This window comes from Paramisgurnus dabryanus, chromosome 6, assembly GCF_030506205.2.
Source record: "Paramisgurnus dabryanus chromosome 6, PD_genome_1.1, whole genome shotgun sequence".
Lineage (NCBI taxonomy): Eukaryota > Metazoa > Chordata > Actinopteri > Cypriniformes > Cobitidae > Paramisgurnus > Paramisgurnus dabryanus.
The window spans coordinates 30,786,146-30,804,850 of record NC_133342.1 but is presented as its reverse complement, the minus strand read 5'-3'; the positions used below and the strand labels follow the sequence as shown (position 1 = coordinate 30,804,850).

General features: G+C 36.8%; 1 protein-coding gene across 1 annotated transcript; it reads left to right on the top strand.

Moving 5' to 3' along the window:
• The first annotated feature begins 506 nt into the window (after positions 1-506).
• On the top strand, positions 507-18,685 carry ccdc24 (coiled-coil domain containing 24). Its single transcript, XM_065276603.2, has 8 exons — positions 507-643; positions 1,862-2,031; positions 8,447-8,602; positions 9,147-9,251; positions 10,749-10,803; positions 17,334-17,385; positions 17,853-17,964; positions 18,097-18,685. Exons 1-8 carry the CDS (start codon positions 512-514, stop codon positions 18,668-18,670), a joined length of 1,356 nt encoding a protein of 451 aa, XP_065132675.1. The 5' UTR covers positions 507-511; the 3' UTR covers positions 18,671-18,685.
• The last annotated feature ends 20 nt before the right edge of the window (positions 18,686-18,705 follow it).

Below are 18,705 nucleotides of genomic sequence, written 5' to 3'. Positions count from 1 at the left end.
TCTTTCACCACCTATGCGTGAAATAATTAGTTTGTCTCTGTTGTTAATGATTTAATGATGTTCGTTATCACGAGCCCTCCAGCCAATCATATGACTGCGCGAGTTCGTTTCCATAGTAGCAGGGATGTTTACGTCCAGGCGACAGGAAGCGCCTTTACTCTGGTGAGATCTGTGGGAAATGTCCTTTTTTTCCCTAAAATTAATATGTAGTCATGTGGAAATGTATAGCAGTTTAAATCTTCATGATGTTAACGTTTACGTTTACTACCACTAGAAATGTATAACGTTGTAGTGATGACGTTTATTAATCAGATTATTATCCATACGCGTTATGTTTACAGTATCATACAGTATCTATAGACGCTTTGTAAATGAATACTGTGTAGGCCAGGGTTTAAATTTGATGTATATGTATATTTGTTTATTCATTTCCAGCTCCTTTCCCTCTAGTACGGACACACTGACTGCACACCGGTGATGCTAGTTTGCGCTTAATCTTTCTAGAGGCGTCATGGACGATTTCCAACGCCAGCAATCTGTGTGGAATTTAGTGAAGGAAAATGTTCCCTATTCTGAGCTTTCTGAGATCCGAGGAGCGATTGGAGATACACTGATTGATATGTATACCGAGTTATGTTCAGAGGTAAATGAGTTTTATTTGTCCAGCACACTAGCATGACTATAGCAACATCACTGGAAGTAAATGAAGTCACTTGTAAAATCATTGCAGCTAGTACTCCAACTAAACAGTTTGCAGCATTGACTCCTTTTAAACCTTAGTGATGGATGGGTCTGTGTTTAAAGTAGCTCTGCATTTAGGCACCACATTAAAAAGTCTTCAAGTGTCACTTTAAACCAGTTTTGAATTACAGCTCCCAAGAGTGTGTTATGTCACCAAGCCTATGCAAACCCTTTGAAAACAGATCTGTTAAATCATTCAAAGATGATTTACTTTCCACAACTGTGAATGTTCTTACTACATACTGACAACCATATGCATATGATTTTGTGGGAGGAAACTTTCTAGGTAAAGTCATGTAAAAATGTGATGCATCCACTTCTTCCTTTCTCTAAATGGCAAACAATTAAAAGGTTGTTTTTGTATCAAGGTTTAAGAACCCTGCATTAAGCTGAACTACATGTCAGACCCTATAGGACCTCAAAGCCAAGTCTCTCTAGTGTATGTGCACATCATAAACACCTGGTTCTGTAGAGGCTGCAGTGGAGGCTAAGGCAGCTGGCCTATCTTCAGAAGAGTTATTTAGACTTGAAACTGGTTTCGTGCAGACGCAGCGAGATTGGTTTTCTCAGGGAGCTGTTTTTACTCTGTCTTGCAGTGACTTTGACAAGCTTTGAAGTGTATTTTCAGAGTCCGATGGTAAGCTTGAAAGTCCCAGGCCAGGTGTGGAGATTGGTAATAGGGTGCAGACTTTGTCTGCCAGTGCTGTGACAGGCTTTCATTTCTGTGTCTGGTGTTTTGCGCAAGGGACTTCAAGAATAGCACATTGATTTTTTTTTTTTTAACCTATACCCTGAAATTTACTTTAGCTGAACTAGTAGAGCTTTGCCCTACAGTAGTCACGCCAAGAACATGTGTTTGATTCTAAGGAAATCTGCATACTCCAGTAATCGAGTGTTTAGCATGCATCTGCCAAATGCATTAAAGCAATGAAATGGCCAGTTTCAAACATGCACATTAGAGAGATTTGATACACTTGTAATAGGATGTTAAAATAGCAGCACTCATCTATATGTAGAGATGCTTGTTTCATGGATTTGAAAAGTGCATTCCACACAAACTGTGCTGAATAACAGCCTCCTGCAACTTTCTCTGTGGTTTCCCTCTGTTGACCTGTTCTAGGTGCAGATGTGGAAGAAGATTTGGCAGGAGATCCATGACTCAGAGCAGGGCAGCAGGCCAGAAACCCCAGTTTTCCCTCTGGCTGACCCCCCGGCTATTAAAGAGTTGCTAAAAGCTGAGATTCAATTGCTTCTGCTTACACTGAGGGAGAGAGCGGCCAGGCATGGCAGGTAAGGAAACATATTGTACAGCCTTCTACTGATACACAGTACTGAGTGTCAATTGTGACCTCAGACATCACAACTTAAACAATTAAGGCCCAGTTTAGGGTAAATTTAGTCCCAGACGCTTCAGGTATTTTAATACAGTCATATCCACTGTAACTCAAAATCAACATGAGTACAGTTGTTAACACATTTATTAGACCGACCACCACCCAATGTAAGGTTTGTGCCACAGCCGGAATTGGATATAAGTAATTAGTTCCTGTAAAGTGGGGGATTACTCTTATTTTTCCAGTAATTTAATTTCAGTTACTACTGATGTAATTGGACTAAATACCGTGTATGCACTGCAGAACAATTTTAATATCAAAATTTAAAGGAAAACAACACCGTTTTTCAATATTTTACTATGTTCTTACCTCAACGTAGACAAATTCATATATACCTATCTTTTCTCAATGCGTGCACTTTTAATCTTTGTACAGCACCTCTTGGAGCCATAGGAATGAATGGGGCTAAGCTAAATGCTAACACATTCAAGAAGGTTTTTTTTAACACATTCAAGAAGTGCTGTACAAAGATTAAAAAAAGGGAACACATTGAAAAAATATATGTATGTATTCATCTAGGTTGAGGTAAAAACATTGGTGTTTTCCTTTAAATTCTAACGTTAAAATGCATGTTTTTATGTTTTTTTTTTTTTTACTTTAAATACTTTGGTGAGTTGATAAAAATAATGGTAACACTCTAGTGTAGTTTCCATTTCTCACTGTTAACTGGTTGGTTATTAGCATTAATATTACTGAGATATTGGCTGCTTATTTGTGTTCCTCAAAGCACATATCAATGCCTGATTCTGCAAAACCTTATTCTACATCCTTAATGCTACCCAATTCCTACCAATACTTAAACTTAACAACTACTCTACTGAGTATTAATAAGCAGTAATTAGAAGTATATTGAGGAATAAGTAGTTAATAGTTAGTTAATAGTAAAAATTGGACCATTAAAAGTGTGACCAGAATAATTTTATATGATTAATTCGATTTATCTTTGTATCATTTACTAAATAGGATTAAGAAAGTAATTATTAATAATGATTGAAGATGTAATTTGTAACTAGTATTTTTTTTGTAACTTACCCAAAATTGGTCAAAGCTGTCCTAAACTAACAGTATTACCAAAATCATTTATTGTGTTTCTGTAATGTTTAAAATATATATTGAAATATAATTGTAGTTATCCATAAATTTACTGATTTATAAGAAAGGTAGAAAATTTGAATAAAAAATTATTTTTATTCAGATGCCCAATTACAGCTATTTACTTGCCGTCCTAAAAGAAAAACAAGTTTTAATGGTTGAATGTTACGCTTGATAAATGTCTTCTCAGAAAAGTTACGTTAAATTTGGTATTCCTCACTGCTGTTAAAATGGTAAGACATTGAGAAAAGCCATTTACATTATAATGAAGTTCAGGTAATAATTGGAATTTTTTTTAGCTTAAAGAACTTACTTTTAAATCTAAGTATCCCATGGCTTAATGGCTTTGCCTTATTTGATGAATGAACGTGCTGACCTTAATGGAGACCCTGACTATTCTTTGTAGCAGATTGGAGGTTGAGTTCATAGGTCAGGGCTTTGCTTTTGAAAAGCAGCACTGCTTTAAAGAATGCTTGCCGATAAATTATTTACTTTAAAAGCTGAGAGCAGGCACAGAAGCAGGACTGTTACATTAGAATGAAGCAGTTTGAATAAGAGTAAGCTAACTACGTCAGCAGTAAAGACCGTGTCTGGTTTGTTTGACAGGTCATGTTGCGTTTAAATTTGTGGTAATTCATGTTTACATTTCAATTTGTTGCCTGGTGACCTGACTTTTAAAAGGCTTCTTTGTACCCGCACAAGCTTTTTGTGGAGCCTTGTCTAATATAGCATTAAGGAAGGCATTTGACCATTCTTAAAAGAAGATATTTACAGGTACCAGTCAGGCAGCAGAGGCAGTTTTCTCTCAGCAACCTTTTAGATGCCTGAAAGAATGTCTGTATACGTGGTTTTTAGTGTTTTACATCACAAAGTATGCATTATTTCACAAAGTTTACATAATTCTTATATGTGAACAGGTAAACTGTAGAGCAAATTGTAGTAAAAAATTCATACAAATGACACGCAGTGTGATTATCGTGCAATAGATACGCCAAATTCCGCTTTTGCGTGCATATGATACGCCAGTCCCTCCTGTTCACTCATGGCGCATCATTTAGTGTTGTTTTATTTATTGTTTTCTCATTTGTTTTCTGTTTTTTACCATTGTCGCTTGGGTTTTGGGTTAGAAAAGCTTTTTGTAACATAAAATGACATCCTAACCCAAACCCTGATTCTAACCCCAACCCCAAGCGACCATGATTTAAAAATAGACAAAACATGGAGAAACCTATATATTAAATTACATCCTAAAGCAAAACCCAAATCTAACCCTTAACCCAAGCGAAAATTGTTTAAAAACAGAAAACAAATGAGAAAACAATAAATAAAACGACATGACACGATGTGCCATATAAGTGAACGGGAGGGACTGGCGTATCATATGCACGCAAAAGCGGAATTTGGCGTTTCTATTGCACGATAATCACACTGCATGTCATTTGTACGCATTTGATGAGAATGGGTTGAAAGTTATATTTGCCTATAAGTGTTAAGAACTGTCCCTTACCATACCTCGATTCGCAATGTAAGCTTATAATAATGATTTATAATTTTGGTCAGGTTGAATTATCGTGTGATTATGTCACGTCCGTAAACATAAATAAGATGACCCGGCTACAACATCACATGTGTGTGCTTTACTGCAGATGAAGAGTTTGTAGCTTGTTTAATAGTTGCTTAGAATTTAAAATTGTCATCAAGATGGCGGCGTTTAATCAGTAAAGTTTTAAGTGAAGATCATTTGGATTAACATGTAAATGCCAATTTATTACACCCTTATACCTGGGGAATCACCTGTTGTGAAACCAGTGTTGGGGAAAGTTACTTTTAAAAGTAATGCATTATAATATTTAGTTACTCCCCAAAAAGTAACTTATTGCATTAGTTACTTTTCATGAAAAGTAATACTTACATATATATATATATATATATAATTAAACTGAAAAGTAACTCGCATTACTTTTTTAATAAAGTTACCAAAATAGTAATGTGTACATTTATAAAGTAATGTGTTACTTTACTCGTTACGTCAGAAAAGTAATATTATTACATAATGCGTTACCACCAACAATGGTTGAAACAAAAAACCTCAAAGAGAGAGCCTTAAAGCTCGTGCTAAAACAAGAGTTAATATCAGCAGGACTTTTCAACATCTAAAGCGATTAAATATTGGAGCAGAGATTACTTTTTCCTCTGAATAGTTAAAACATCAGCAAAGTGATTTCTGTTGTAACATTTACATTTTCATTTAGTCAAAACAAATGAGGCAGATATATTACTTGTTTGTAACTGCAATATCATAATATTGTTACTGCAATTGTATGTTTCAGACAGAGATGGCGATAGAGAGGCAAAAGGTATGGATTGCAGCTTTAAATCTTGGTAAACACAAAGCTCCCATTTAAGTCATGGGCACTATTGTGAGAAGCAGGTGTTTGGTACAGTTTAAAGGAAACACTTTCATTCGTTATAAAATTGCTGAAACTAATTGGTTCTGTCAGATTGCCAAACAGTCATTGCCGTGAACACTTGAATAATTTGTTGTCCTATTGATGTTAATGTTCGTATCTATTTTTGTTTGTTAGATTTAGTTTCTTTTATAGTGGTCAGTAATGCGCCATGCTGTAAATCTGAATTAGTTCCCTGGAATATTGTATAGTTTTGGAGTTTTCCCGGCACCTGACGCTGGCCAAGCAGGAAACCGAAGACTCAATGGTGTTTTGAGCCCTTTACTATGGGCAAAGGATCTTTTGAAAGGAATTGATTTAATGGATCTTGTTAGTAGCATGTCAAATGCCTTCCCTCCCTCTTGTGTGGTCTAAGTTCTTGTCTGCGTGATTTGTTGTGGCTGTATGCAGTCAAGCTGCACCTGTTTCTTTATGCTAGGCCTCCACTGAATGCCCTTTGAGAGGGAACCTTAGTTCATCTGTGTGAACTGCAAATGGCTTTGAAAGCCAACCAAAGGAAGGTTCCTAAATCTCTGGAGAATGATAAAACACAATCAGTGCAGGAAGGCTGGAAAGAGAAGCTTATGTGCGATGCACAGGGTATTTTATACGTAGGTGATTTATCAGTGCAGATGGAGGAGCGTTTTGAAAGGGCCTCGTATGCATTGTGGGATTTTTCATTCTCTACTTTTTGATGTGCCATCTATGTTGGCAGGGGTGGGGTCTCTGCAAACACTGCTAAGCTGCGTACTGATCTGTGCCTACAATGTAGCCTCTGTTTTTGCCCCCCCCATACAGGCACAACAGAGATTTCAGACCTCTGTTTGAATCATCACATTGAGTCAAACAAGGTTGTTATCGTATCTCTTGAATCTTTTCAACATGCATAAAGTCGCACAAAAATGTCAGCTGTATCCTGTCAATAAGAGAGAATCCTGTAAAAGGGGGAAGATGTAAGTCTTAAAAATAAGTTACTATCAGAGTAATGGCATTTGGTTTGAAAGGACCATCTGCATGGTTTATCTTAGATTTGTGGCTATTTAACCAAATGTTTTTAGTCATATACAGCTGTTTGCATTTCATATGTTAGTATTGTTTAAGAAGAGGTTAAAGGCACCATAAGTTTACATTTAGGCATTTAGCAGTCACTGTTATCCAAAGCGACTTACATCAATTTGTCTTGGGTATAGGCAATAATACAAGAAGTGCTTAATACCAAGTTACAAGTTTTCACTATTCTGAAACGATATGTTTGCAACGCCTCTGGGCAGTTAATTCAATAATGCAAGACTATTCACTTGAATGGGGAAAGAGATATCTCTAAACTTATATGCTTAAATCACAATTAAACATATTTCTAACCAACAATTACTTTTTTCTTTAGCTCAATTTGCGTAAAAAACACCTTTTTCTGGGTTATTTCAGCTACTATGCATGCGCACAGGTTGGCAAGCACCTCATGCGACTATATACTGTTTAGAGCCAATCCCCCAGAAGATCATCAGTCTTTAACGATTGATTGGTTATTTTAAGAAGGCGAGACATCCGATGCCAGAGCAGACATTTTGAGTGTTGCAGTGTCACCTATTCATAGAAATAGAGTGCTCAGTCTGGTTAGATCCAGCATTTTTGGTAAAAAGTTTTCCCAAATTAGTCATGTCCTACTATAGGTGCCTCCATAGGTAACTCAGAAAGGGCAAATCAGATTTCACTGCGACCAAACGAGAATATTTTGGTTCTATTGAATTTCATTTAGAATCATCAAAACATTTAAAGGCGGGGTGCATGATTTTTTGAAAACACTTTGGAAAAGGAGTTTGGCCGAGTACTAGGGCTGTAACGATTTTTTGTGCAAATGCGTGTAGCCAATCAGCACTAAAGACGTGTCTTCTAACCGACATCATTGCCTGGGTCGCGTATGTATGGGGCGGGTCTATCAACAGAAGGTCCAGATTCTATTGGGGTAGGGGCGTGTTTGTTTAGGTGATTTTAACCTTTAAGTGCCACCTGTTATAATAATTCACTTTCAATCTAAAACATACACTGTCAGAAAAATTGGTCAAAAAATAGTACCTAGCTGGGGCAAAAATTACACCTTTGAACCTGAAAAGTGACAAACAGTGCTAAATAGCACTAAAAGTGGTTCATTGGCTTGTATTCATAGGGCAACCATTTTAAGTGTCATATAGAACCTATGTAGTACCTGTTTAGCACCTGTGTAGAACCCTATTGTGCTATATAGAACCATATCTGGTGCTATAGTGGTGCTGTATCACCCCTGTATGGGTGCTTTATAGGTACTATAGCACTAAAAATGGTTCCCATAGGCTTATGAGCTTTTAGTGCTATTTAGCACCAATTTTTTAGAGTGTGCATATTGGTACCAAAGAATGCATATTAGTACCTTAAATGTTCATGTTAGTACCTGAAAGGTACATATTGGTACCCAATGTATACATATCTGTACCTAAAGGATACATTTTGGGACATATTAAGGACCATGCCCCAGCTTGAAACCATTTTTGACCATTATTTTCTGACAGTGTATACAGTAGACTCCACAAGCTTACTCATTTAATAAAACGATCCAGAATATAAGTTAAAGACCTAAAAGTGAAAAATCTTAAATTTAAATCCTTAAATCCTCCCTGACATCTGCTTTATTCTCCCTGGAGTGCATGCACAACTGGTTAGGAGTTATTGTGCTAGATGTTTGCATGTGTTGCCATGAGTCTATTGTTCTCACTGTCTTTAATGTGTGTTATGTGTCAGGGATGCAGAAGAGTTCATGGCCCAGTACAATCCCAATGTGGTAAGTTATGCGCTGGGCAGTAGTAGCACACAGAGACAGGAGAGTCCAAAAAGCTGTTGGGAAACTGCAAAATCACCTTCTAGACCCCCATCCAGCCTGAGTGAAATTGGGAGCAGGTCAGTGTCTCGAAACATATACTGTAGTTTGGTATTAATGAAGTGACAGCCTTATTCCTCCCTGTTTAAAGCATTCTGTAATCACTCCCTTCCCTCTCCATCCATGTTTTCCATTTCACACTTCCTTCTCATTCTTCCATACAACTTTTTATGTCATGAAGCAAGTAACAGTACAAGATTTTCGCTCTGTATAGTTCAGTGGTAGAGAATTGCATTAGCAGTGCAAAAGGTAATGGGTTTGAACCCAGGGAACACACATGCTGAAAAAAAAGGTTGTACCTTGTAATGCTTTTTTGCTAAAAGCATTTGGCAAATGCATAAATGTAAATGTAATGTTTGTACATGTTTAACATGTTTTCATGTACAAAGGAAAGACTAAACAAGTATCACAAATATGTATTATGCAATGTTCTATGTGCAAAAATGTATTTCTCTTTCCAGGCTCCACTTGTTCCATATACTGCCCACATGTGTGTACTTCTAGATTAAGGGAACTGATAACACTGCCCATATCAGTTAGTGAGAAATAAACATCTCTTTCTAGGCCATTATCCAGACTCTCATCTTACTCCAGCTGCGAGGAAGAGATCAAAACTTTAAGACACAAGTTAAACATCACCCACATAGATGAAGTTGTATCCCATCTAAGGTAAGAACACATATTAAGAGTGTCAGAATGTGTGTAATTGTTGTAGGATTGCTTTAAGCATATTATCAAAATGATGTACAACACAGTAAAATGTCAGACCTAATTGCATTCGCATAACAAATGCAATTACTTTTTTTTTATCAAGCAGATAATATCAGAATCATTTGTTTACACCCCAGGCAGTGTACGTAACATAATGACTTCATATCCAGCGAAATTGTTCGTTTGCAGCCTGATCCTGTTGTGCCGTGCTAAAGTTAATATTGTGGAGCATGCATTCCTCCGGGAAAAATTCTCCAATGCTTTGCTCATCATGTGTTCATCATACTGGATTTGTATACAGACCAGACACGCTTCTCGTGCAAACATGCCGCTTTGAGATTTTCTTAGCAATCTTCTGTTGCTATCTTACCATCACCGCTCATACTTTATTCACACATTCATCCTGGGTTGTATCATTTATTTCAGGTTCTCTCATTTAAATGGTCACGTCATTTAGTACCGTTTTAAAATAGTATGGATTAGTTGTCGCACTACCATGGTATCACCACAGTACTTTCTCTCTTAGGCTTTAAAAAAAAAATTATATAAACATGACAACACTGCAAAAAAGACGTCATCGTTAGTACAGATTTGCACTTTTGTAGTTTGCAAGGTGACAATACGGTGTCTTTTTCAAAAACGCATAAAAACTTTACAGTTTATGGTTGAAAACGATGTTGCGTATACGCCCCATTAGATCTCCCTTTATAGTCCGTCTCTTTCAGCCACAACATCCAAAGACCCCCACCCTCCGAATAACTCTCTCAACCCTCCCTTCCCCATATCCTCCTTTCCTTGTGTCTGGAGGCCTCCACCTAGTTGAGAGGAATGCAGACAGTATGTCTTACTCAGCGGGGAAGCAGGGTATTGAGGGAGGGGAACGAGTGAGCAGCCCGATCCATCCCTCCATCCATCAGAACAAAAGGACCCATTGTGATCAAATGAATAGCAGACCTCAACATTTGTAAGATTCCTTAGAAAAGTAAGGGGAACTATGATGGTTATGTAACTGAGAAAAAGTAGCTCGGTTTTCAGTTTCTCACAGAAGTGTGTGTTCATGAAGCAGTAGTTTTTAGGGGTATTGCAGTTTTTTTTGCATTTTTATTACACATGAGTATTAGTGGTGAGTTTACAATTTTTTGTATTTTGCATATCCCCCTGTAGCTTCAGCATGTCAGCATGGACTCCATAAATGATGATCTAAACTGATGATCCAAGTTACCCCAGCGTGATTTGAGAACTTTAAATCTTGTTTGCTTCAATGAAAGCTGTAAAAATTTGACCTTTAGTACTAACAAGTAAACATGTTCTGTGAATCTGTGCAGCAAATTAGCAAATTGTTTTATAGGTGATCTATAATGCAAAATGTCTTTCATATTCCATGTTACAGAATAATATTTGCATCTAACCGAATGTTGAATCCTTTATAAAACATTGTTATTATTTGATTGACAGGTCAGTCCTAACTGAAGAATGTGAAGCATTGAAGAGAGATGTGATGGTCCTTCAGGTAGGTTCTTGTGGGTTTTGACCGCAACATCTTCTACATAATAATCACTGTAATAATTCACTCTTGTTTTTATCTGCTTAGGTCAAACTTTATTAGTTAAGCCGTCTTTCCATTGCACACAACATTCGGAAACGTTTGTAGGAGTTCGCCCCCTAGTGGCAGTCGTAATGAGGCTTCAGTTTAATAGTTACATGGGAGAGAAGCTCATTCCATCATTTTAATATTTACCATAGTATACACAAAGGGCAATTCCCGCACACTATCTGCTTGCTGAAAAAGTTTTTAATAATCGTTGCGTTGCAACGTTTCGATCTTACGATCTTCCTCAGATATATATATATATTTGCCATAGTGAAATAAATAAATGAATGGAATATATCCAATATTTTTTGGAGAGAACATATGGAGACAAGATTAAAATAATAATGTATACATATCAGATTAATAACGTATTGCTTATCAGTAATCAATAGTTATTTTAAAAAGGATTCAAGTGTTTCTGGTAAAGTTTAACAAAAATGATTCAATAATTTTCACCTCGCACAGTGTTTTGATTGGAATAGGAGAGAGCGGGGCACAACCTAACGCTTTTGTTTTTGGCTTAATCATTCAAAAGATATTTGAGTTTGATTAATTATATTTTTACACAAGCAACACACACACATCTCTAATACAAATGGCCATTTAAAGTTTGTTTCTATTGTTTAACATTCTTGGACAATTACACTAAACGTGGCAGAAGTGCAAACGTTACAACTTACCCCATAGGTGGGGTAATTGTAACAGGCAGGGGGTTAGTTGTAACACTTGCTAAAAATTAAGTTTGCAGGCAAATATTTCAATAATATTTTGTCTATATATTTGAAGTGGATATTGTTTATATATCTGTCTATAATAGACACGTATCCACACTGTATTCATTCGTCCAGCCCTTTTCTAAAAAAAATTCAATTATAAATGGATACATATGTCTAAATATGTGAAAAAAGCTGCACAATTATGACAAACATTTTTACCCAGTCTGTAATAACCATACTACAGTTTCAAAAATCAAATTCTGAGATCATGAGCATCAAAGTCTGATTTTAGCCATTCATTTCATTATGATTTCAATCTTTGACGTGACCTTATTCAATCAATATTAAAGATATAAACAAAAATATATTTGACACACGATTTTTGATAAGGCACATTTATTTCGTTGGCAGCCAGCAATCATTCGTGTGTAGCCTATTTAAAACAACAACAAGAATTATGCTAACGTTAGCGTTTTTTCTATTGTAAGTGCTGAGGGATTAGTTGTAACACAGCGTTACAATTAATCCCGCTGGGTCAAAATATTTTCAAGCCCAGCAAAAAGTTGCTAAGAGCTGCAGACATATTTCAAAACGATAATATGTTTTAGTCAAAAAGACACTGATTAATATGACATAGCATTGGATTTGATATCTTACACACCCAATTCAGAAACCGAAAAAACATATGATGAAAAAATGTACTTACATGGCACCAAAACACTCATTCATCAATAACTCTCTGGAAAAACATTATACATTTACAATAATTTGCGGGAGATTGTCTTTTAGCAGCGTGAAAAAAATACCAGAAAATCTAAACGCTCAACCTTATGCAACAATGTAAACAGTCCGTGTTACAACTAACCCTGCGTTAGTTTTTGCCCCGCACACCCCTACACTGAAATGCATCACTTCCGGTCAGCATATCGCATGCAGTGTGGTCGCACAAAAAAATTACGGATCCAACTGTCAAAATTAATCCGAAATGATGTATCCGCAGACGTTCGACATATCACGCAGCCCCTTTGCAACTCTCCAGGGAACGAATGACTTCCGGTTTACCAGCTTTTGTTTCTTGTGTGCAGTGGAAAGGCGGCTTTAGTTGCTGTAATGGTCATTTTTATGTTGTGGTCTGATAAATCTCTACACAGTGGCTTTCAGATTGTATTCAGATTTCTCATTAGCATCTTTTTTTTGAGTTAGAGTATTGCAAGTGATTGCTAGGGCACATGCAATGCTGTTGTTATACATTTTTGTGTAGTTGCTAGGGTGTTCTTGCTAGTTGATAGGTAGCTGCTTATACTGACCAAGGTGAAAATAACTCTCCCAAAGAACCAAGTCTCCATGATAATCATGATTCATGAACTTATGACCTACATATATATATATATGTGGTCTCACGTTCAAATAATAAAACTAGCCTGTAAGCTATGGAGCTGGTTGGTGCAGTACTCAAGTTTCTCTATCTATGCAGCCAAATATACAATGTAAGATTGATCTTCTCTCAGACAGCCAGGGGAACTTTTTCTTTTTGCTTCGTTTCTCTTTTCTTCCGAATTATAGAGATTTGCTACAGATGTGAAGCCTTTCAGTGCCAAGCAGATGGGAAAGCCATTTATTTGTATGCTAAACATTCTGTCCAGACAACTGGACACATGCCATTGACATCCTGTTCAAATCCATGTACATATTCCTGCTCAGTGCTGTTTATCCCGTTTTATATCATTTAATAAGATGAGTTAAGAACAAAATGAGAGTGAGTGAATGATATAAGAAGTTAATTTAATCTCAACAGTTTTACTAGAGTACCAAAATGAATTTTAGCCAAGAATGTAATCCTTCATGTAAACACACTGACAAGCCCATCTGTTCATCCAGTTCTCCATACTGTATTGAGGAAATAGGGCTGCGTCTTGGCAAGAATCTACTATGATACATGGCAATATATTGGGATATTTCTTTTTGGGAAATAGAATAGGATATAATTTTAAGAAAAACCACACCAACATATTCAAACCTTAGCAAGTACTTCTTGTCACTCTTAAAGTTAAATATACTATAAGATGACTTGAGACTCGATATTTTCTTACACTCATATGAGGAAACAGCAGTGAGTGTTTGATTAAGAAGATGACAAAAGTCAGACGGCCTCACTGCTTTACTCTCATAACTGTGGCTTCAGTATGTGTTTTCCAGCTGACTAGGGTTACTACCACTGGCCACAGACCACAGGGCTAAAATGAATGGTCTCCTGTATACTGCCATTGAGGGGGCCTTCCTCCGAGAGCTCTGTTTTTATTTTATTAAAAAACGAGTGTGTGACGTAATTCAACACCCCTGAGCTAGACAGTAAACATAAGTCTAACGTGATATAGCAGAATCTCAGTCAGATTGGTTTAATAATAGTACTCCCCTGCTGTTCATAATGTAACATGTGGGCTAATGGAGATCCATGGCTTTGCAGCAAAAGCATGTGGTTTGAGGTCTAGAAGAGTCGCTTCATAAGAGCTCAAGTCTCAGTGGAACAGTGCTGTGGAATTATTTAGTGCAACTTTGACATCGAGAACATGATACTTTCATAAACCGTGAGAAATGAGCTTTAGTCATAGTGGTTTATTAGTTTTGCAAATTCTGGCACTTTTTCTTTTCCGTTGTATCTGCACAGTAACTTGGTTTCTAAAGATGTGTACATATAGATGCAGTAAATAAAGGTTTCATGATCCAGTCCAACTCTTCAGTCCCATGAGATATACTACTAAATAAAGACCTCCTACTCCTAGTATTACTATAATGTCATGCTGCACAATATTTAATTTAACCCTTTAACTGTCACACAGAGTGTGTATGTTTTAAAGGTTAGGTGCACCTTCAAATTAAATGACACTCTTTGGTCTAGAAGCAAAATCTTGGTCTCTTTTAAAAGAAGAGACTTTAATGTTTTTCACTGAAGTTGTGATAAAATTAAAACATAGGTACAAAGACAAAGCGCAGTAACTACGCATTTGGACAAAATTAAGGGTTGAAAATGGGCTTTGTGAGATTTGATGTGTCTTGTGACAAAGTCTCCTGGTTCAATTTGTCCCATTTCAGAGAAATGTGTGGGCCAAAATTGCAGTAACATGTTTGACTTGCTGGTGTAAAAAAAAACTTTAAGGGCATTTTTCTCGGTTTCAGTGTTTAGTGTACTTAGCCTTTGTAGGGCAGTATAGCAGTTTAAATAAATACAAATACATAAAAATAATGCAATAAAGTAATTATTGTATATTTAAAAAACATAAAAAATTATGCTCGAAACACAAAAAAAATTAAGCCACAAGTCTCCACTAATTCTGGTCCAAATTTCAAATTAAAATCACAAAAGAAATGAGGTTTCTGCCACACGTTTAGTGGTTTTATCAACAAATGGCACTAGGTGTCAGCAGTTTGCTGCATACTTTTTTCACAAATTTATAAATTACTGTCATTGCATTATTGTTAATGCTTAAAGGTTTTGAAATATGAAATATCGTATTCCTATGACATTTAACAAAATGACTGTACAATGTCTATCATCAAATGGCTTTAAAATATAAAAACTACATTCTTAGAGCTTTCCAACAATATAGTTTGTCAAGATTATTTCAGGTTTATAGAATATGTAATAATAAATATTTAATAACACCTTAGGCCCACCTGTTGATCCGTGACATTTTAGATCTTTAACTATGTCATTCTTTTTGCAAAGTGCTGATGAAATATGAAAATTTCAATTTGATAGCATTCCAAAGATATACTTTATTTGGTCAAAGATTAGGTAAGTTGTAGGTTTAGACTAAGAAATTATTACAGGTGCCAAACATCCTACCTGTGTGTGGGGGGGTGACAGTTAAAAGGATAGTTTGGCCAAAAATGATATTAAACCCATGATTTCTCACCCCCAAGCCGTTCGAGATGCATATGTCCATCATTTTTCAGACAAACACATTTTCAGTTATTTTAGAAAATGTTTTAGATCTTTCAGTTGATTAAATGTAAAATTACGAGGTCCACGTTCTTCAAGTCAGAAAAATGTGCATCCATCCTTCACAAAATATATCTAAACGGCTTCACAATGATAAAGAAAGACGTTCTGAGGGTAATCTGCGCGGTGTTGTTGTAAAAATATCCATATTAAAAACTTTATTAACGAAAATAACTGGCTTCCGATAACGCCGCCATCTTATACTCCTCTGTATTTAGGAGAGAGTATCAGCGTAGTGTACGCACTTTTCTTAGTGACGTATGACAAAATTTGGAGGGCCGGGGACACAGAGCAACAGCACAGAACCTCTGTAAGCTGCGGACGCTCTCATCTTGATTGCGGACGCGACCAAGATAGTGGCGTTACTGGAAGCTAGTTATTATCGTTTATAAAGTTTTAAATATGAATATTTCAACAACAAAGCGGCGCAGATTACCCTCAGAAGCAACACATCCTCATCCCATGGCGTCAATATTTGACGCCACTTGACCATGCGTCAATATGTTACGCGGAGGGTATACCCTTCGCGTCATTTTTTGACGAACTGGGGACTTCAATACTATTAGGTACGCGAAATTAAACAGTTGTCGCCTGACGTTGGGGTTAGGGATAGGTTTGGGTAGGGATGTCATTATGTAAATCTAACCCTAAACCGACGCGAAAATGGTAAGAAAATGGTACGAAAATAGGAAAGAGAATGCAACGGACTCAATAGTATTGAAGTCCCCAGTTCGTCAAAAAATGACGCGAAGGGTATACCCTCCGCGTAACATATTGACGCATGGTCAAGTGGCGTCAAATATTGACGCCATGGGGTGAGGATGGGCTGTCAGAAGACCTTTGTTTATCATCCTGGAACTGTTTGGATTTATTTTGTGAAGGATAGATGCACATTTTTTGGACTTGAAGGACGTGGACCCCGTAACTTTAAATTTAATTAACTGAAAGATCTAAAACATTTTCTAAAATAACTGAAAATGTGTTTGTCTGAAAAAAATGATGGACATATGCACCTCGAACAGCTTGGGGTGAATAAATCATGGGTTTAATATAATTTTTGGCTGAATTATCCCTTTAAAGGGTTGAGTAAACAAAAATAAATGCACTATTATATATTTTTTAAGATTTGGGCCTCTGATGGCATATAACTTACAAATTCCATAGATTTATGGTGTTCATGGGAAGTTGAAAAACCACTGGTATTACTATTGGAGCTGTATTCTAAGAACAGATTGTGCCAAAAGCTGATTTTTTTTTGCCAAATGTATTCAGCATTATATTTAATCCTCAGGGAAATCAAAAGCTTCATGGTGAGAGACAGAAAGAGAGAGAATATAATGGTATGGATTTTTGCCTTGGGGTCTTGACGGCTTGCAATAAAATTCCAAGTTGTATCTGGAAATTTTAAACTTCAAAGCTTGCATGCAATATACAAGAACCAGGACAAAACACAATTAACAACAGAAAGCCAGAAACAGAAAACAATTCAGTTTTCAACCTTTAGGTCAGGTTTGTGTTGTCCATCTAAATTTTCTTTTCTTCTTCTTGTGTTTTGGAGGAAACTCATTGATAAGCCAAGCGTGGACTGCAAGTCAAAAATACCACTGAACTGTTGCCAAGGATTAATAAGCAGTCAAAAGTGTTTGTTTTAGGTTTTGGCCCTACGAAACTTTACTATTATCAGTTTAATAGTGCTTGCTTTTGTACCAATGACATAGGATGTGTATTCACAGGAGAACATCGAGACAGAGCGAAGACCTGTATCTCCCGATCCCACTGTAGCAGGTATGTTGCATTGTTATTAGCCTTGACAAAAGACTTTCAATTGCATGTAATTAAAGTCTCAGACAAAACCCGATGCTTAAACCACAGTAAAAGACTTTGCATTGTGAGGTCTTTAAGGTCTATATTTTACTGTTAATTGGTTTTTCATTCGTCCATCTTTTTATCTTCCAAATCTACTTGTATTGGGAATGGTCACTGGAAGGCTGGACCCTACCCGAAATTGCTGTTATAACATACAATTATTAAAACCACATTTTTTGTCACTGTATGTAAAAGGCTTTTTGAATTGTATATCACCACCATCTAGTGGTTTAGCACTGAATTATTAATTTCTCTATATTTAACTGTCAAGATTATTGCATGTGCAATTGCAGTTTACTATTTAAATTATGTGCAATTTTTTATTAACAGTTTAGTTTCCTCTGTAAGTTTTGTTGTGAGTCTTTGTTTTCTCTGCTGCCTTTCAGAACTCAAAGAAGAACGGAGGATCATTCAAAGAGATCTGAAGGCTCAGATTTTGATGAGCAGCTCCCAAACCCCAAACAACCTGACTATAAGAAACCCACAAATACACCACAGGTCAGATTGCTTGTCTTTTGTCAGAACATCTCTGGAATAACAAATCTTCAGAGGATCTTGGAAAATCCACATAGTATAATTCACATGTCGTTGATGGTTCTTTTGTAGTTAAACATTCCTTTCATTTTACAGGGAATCACATAAACTTGCATCTTCCGCAAACGATTTTGAAAGGATACAACATTCAAACCATAAAACAGTTCCCCCCACACTAAAGCCCTGTCCACCCAGAGATGTAGACCACCTCAGGAGAGCCGTGTCACCTAAAGAGAAAGATAGACTCTCACCCCACAGAACCCTAGACCCACATCTAGATCACCACCCATCCGGTCCCAACAACACAGAGACCATAAATTCTCCCCTGAACAACCATATAAGGCTAATAAATGACAATAGCTCAAATGTTGAATTAAACTCATTCCTTAATTCCACTTTGGAATGTGATGATCGACACAGGAGGAATTCAGTGAGGGCTTCAGCATTCAGACTCATTCCAGCAGCCTCCGTTGGGACGTCTGGATCCACCCAAGGCCTCATAAAGCCGCACGCGAGTAAAGATGGCGAACTTGCCCACCTTCAGCCGGCTCCTCCTGCAGTACAGAGACCATCCAGAGGGGGACAGAGAGGCCGCAGGTACCTTTGTGTTCCTCAGCATGATCAGTTCTCTATGAGATTGACAGCAGCTCTTTCTGACATAGAGACGTAATGCTAAATTTCAAAAAACAAACACGTACACCCAAA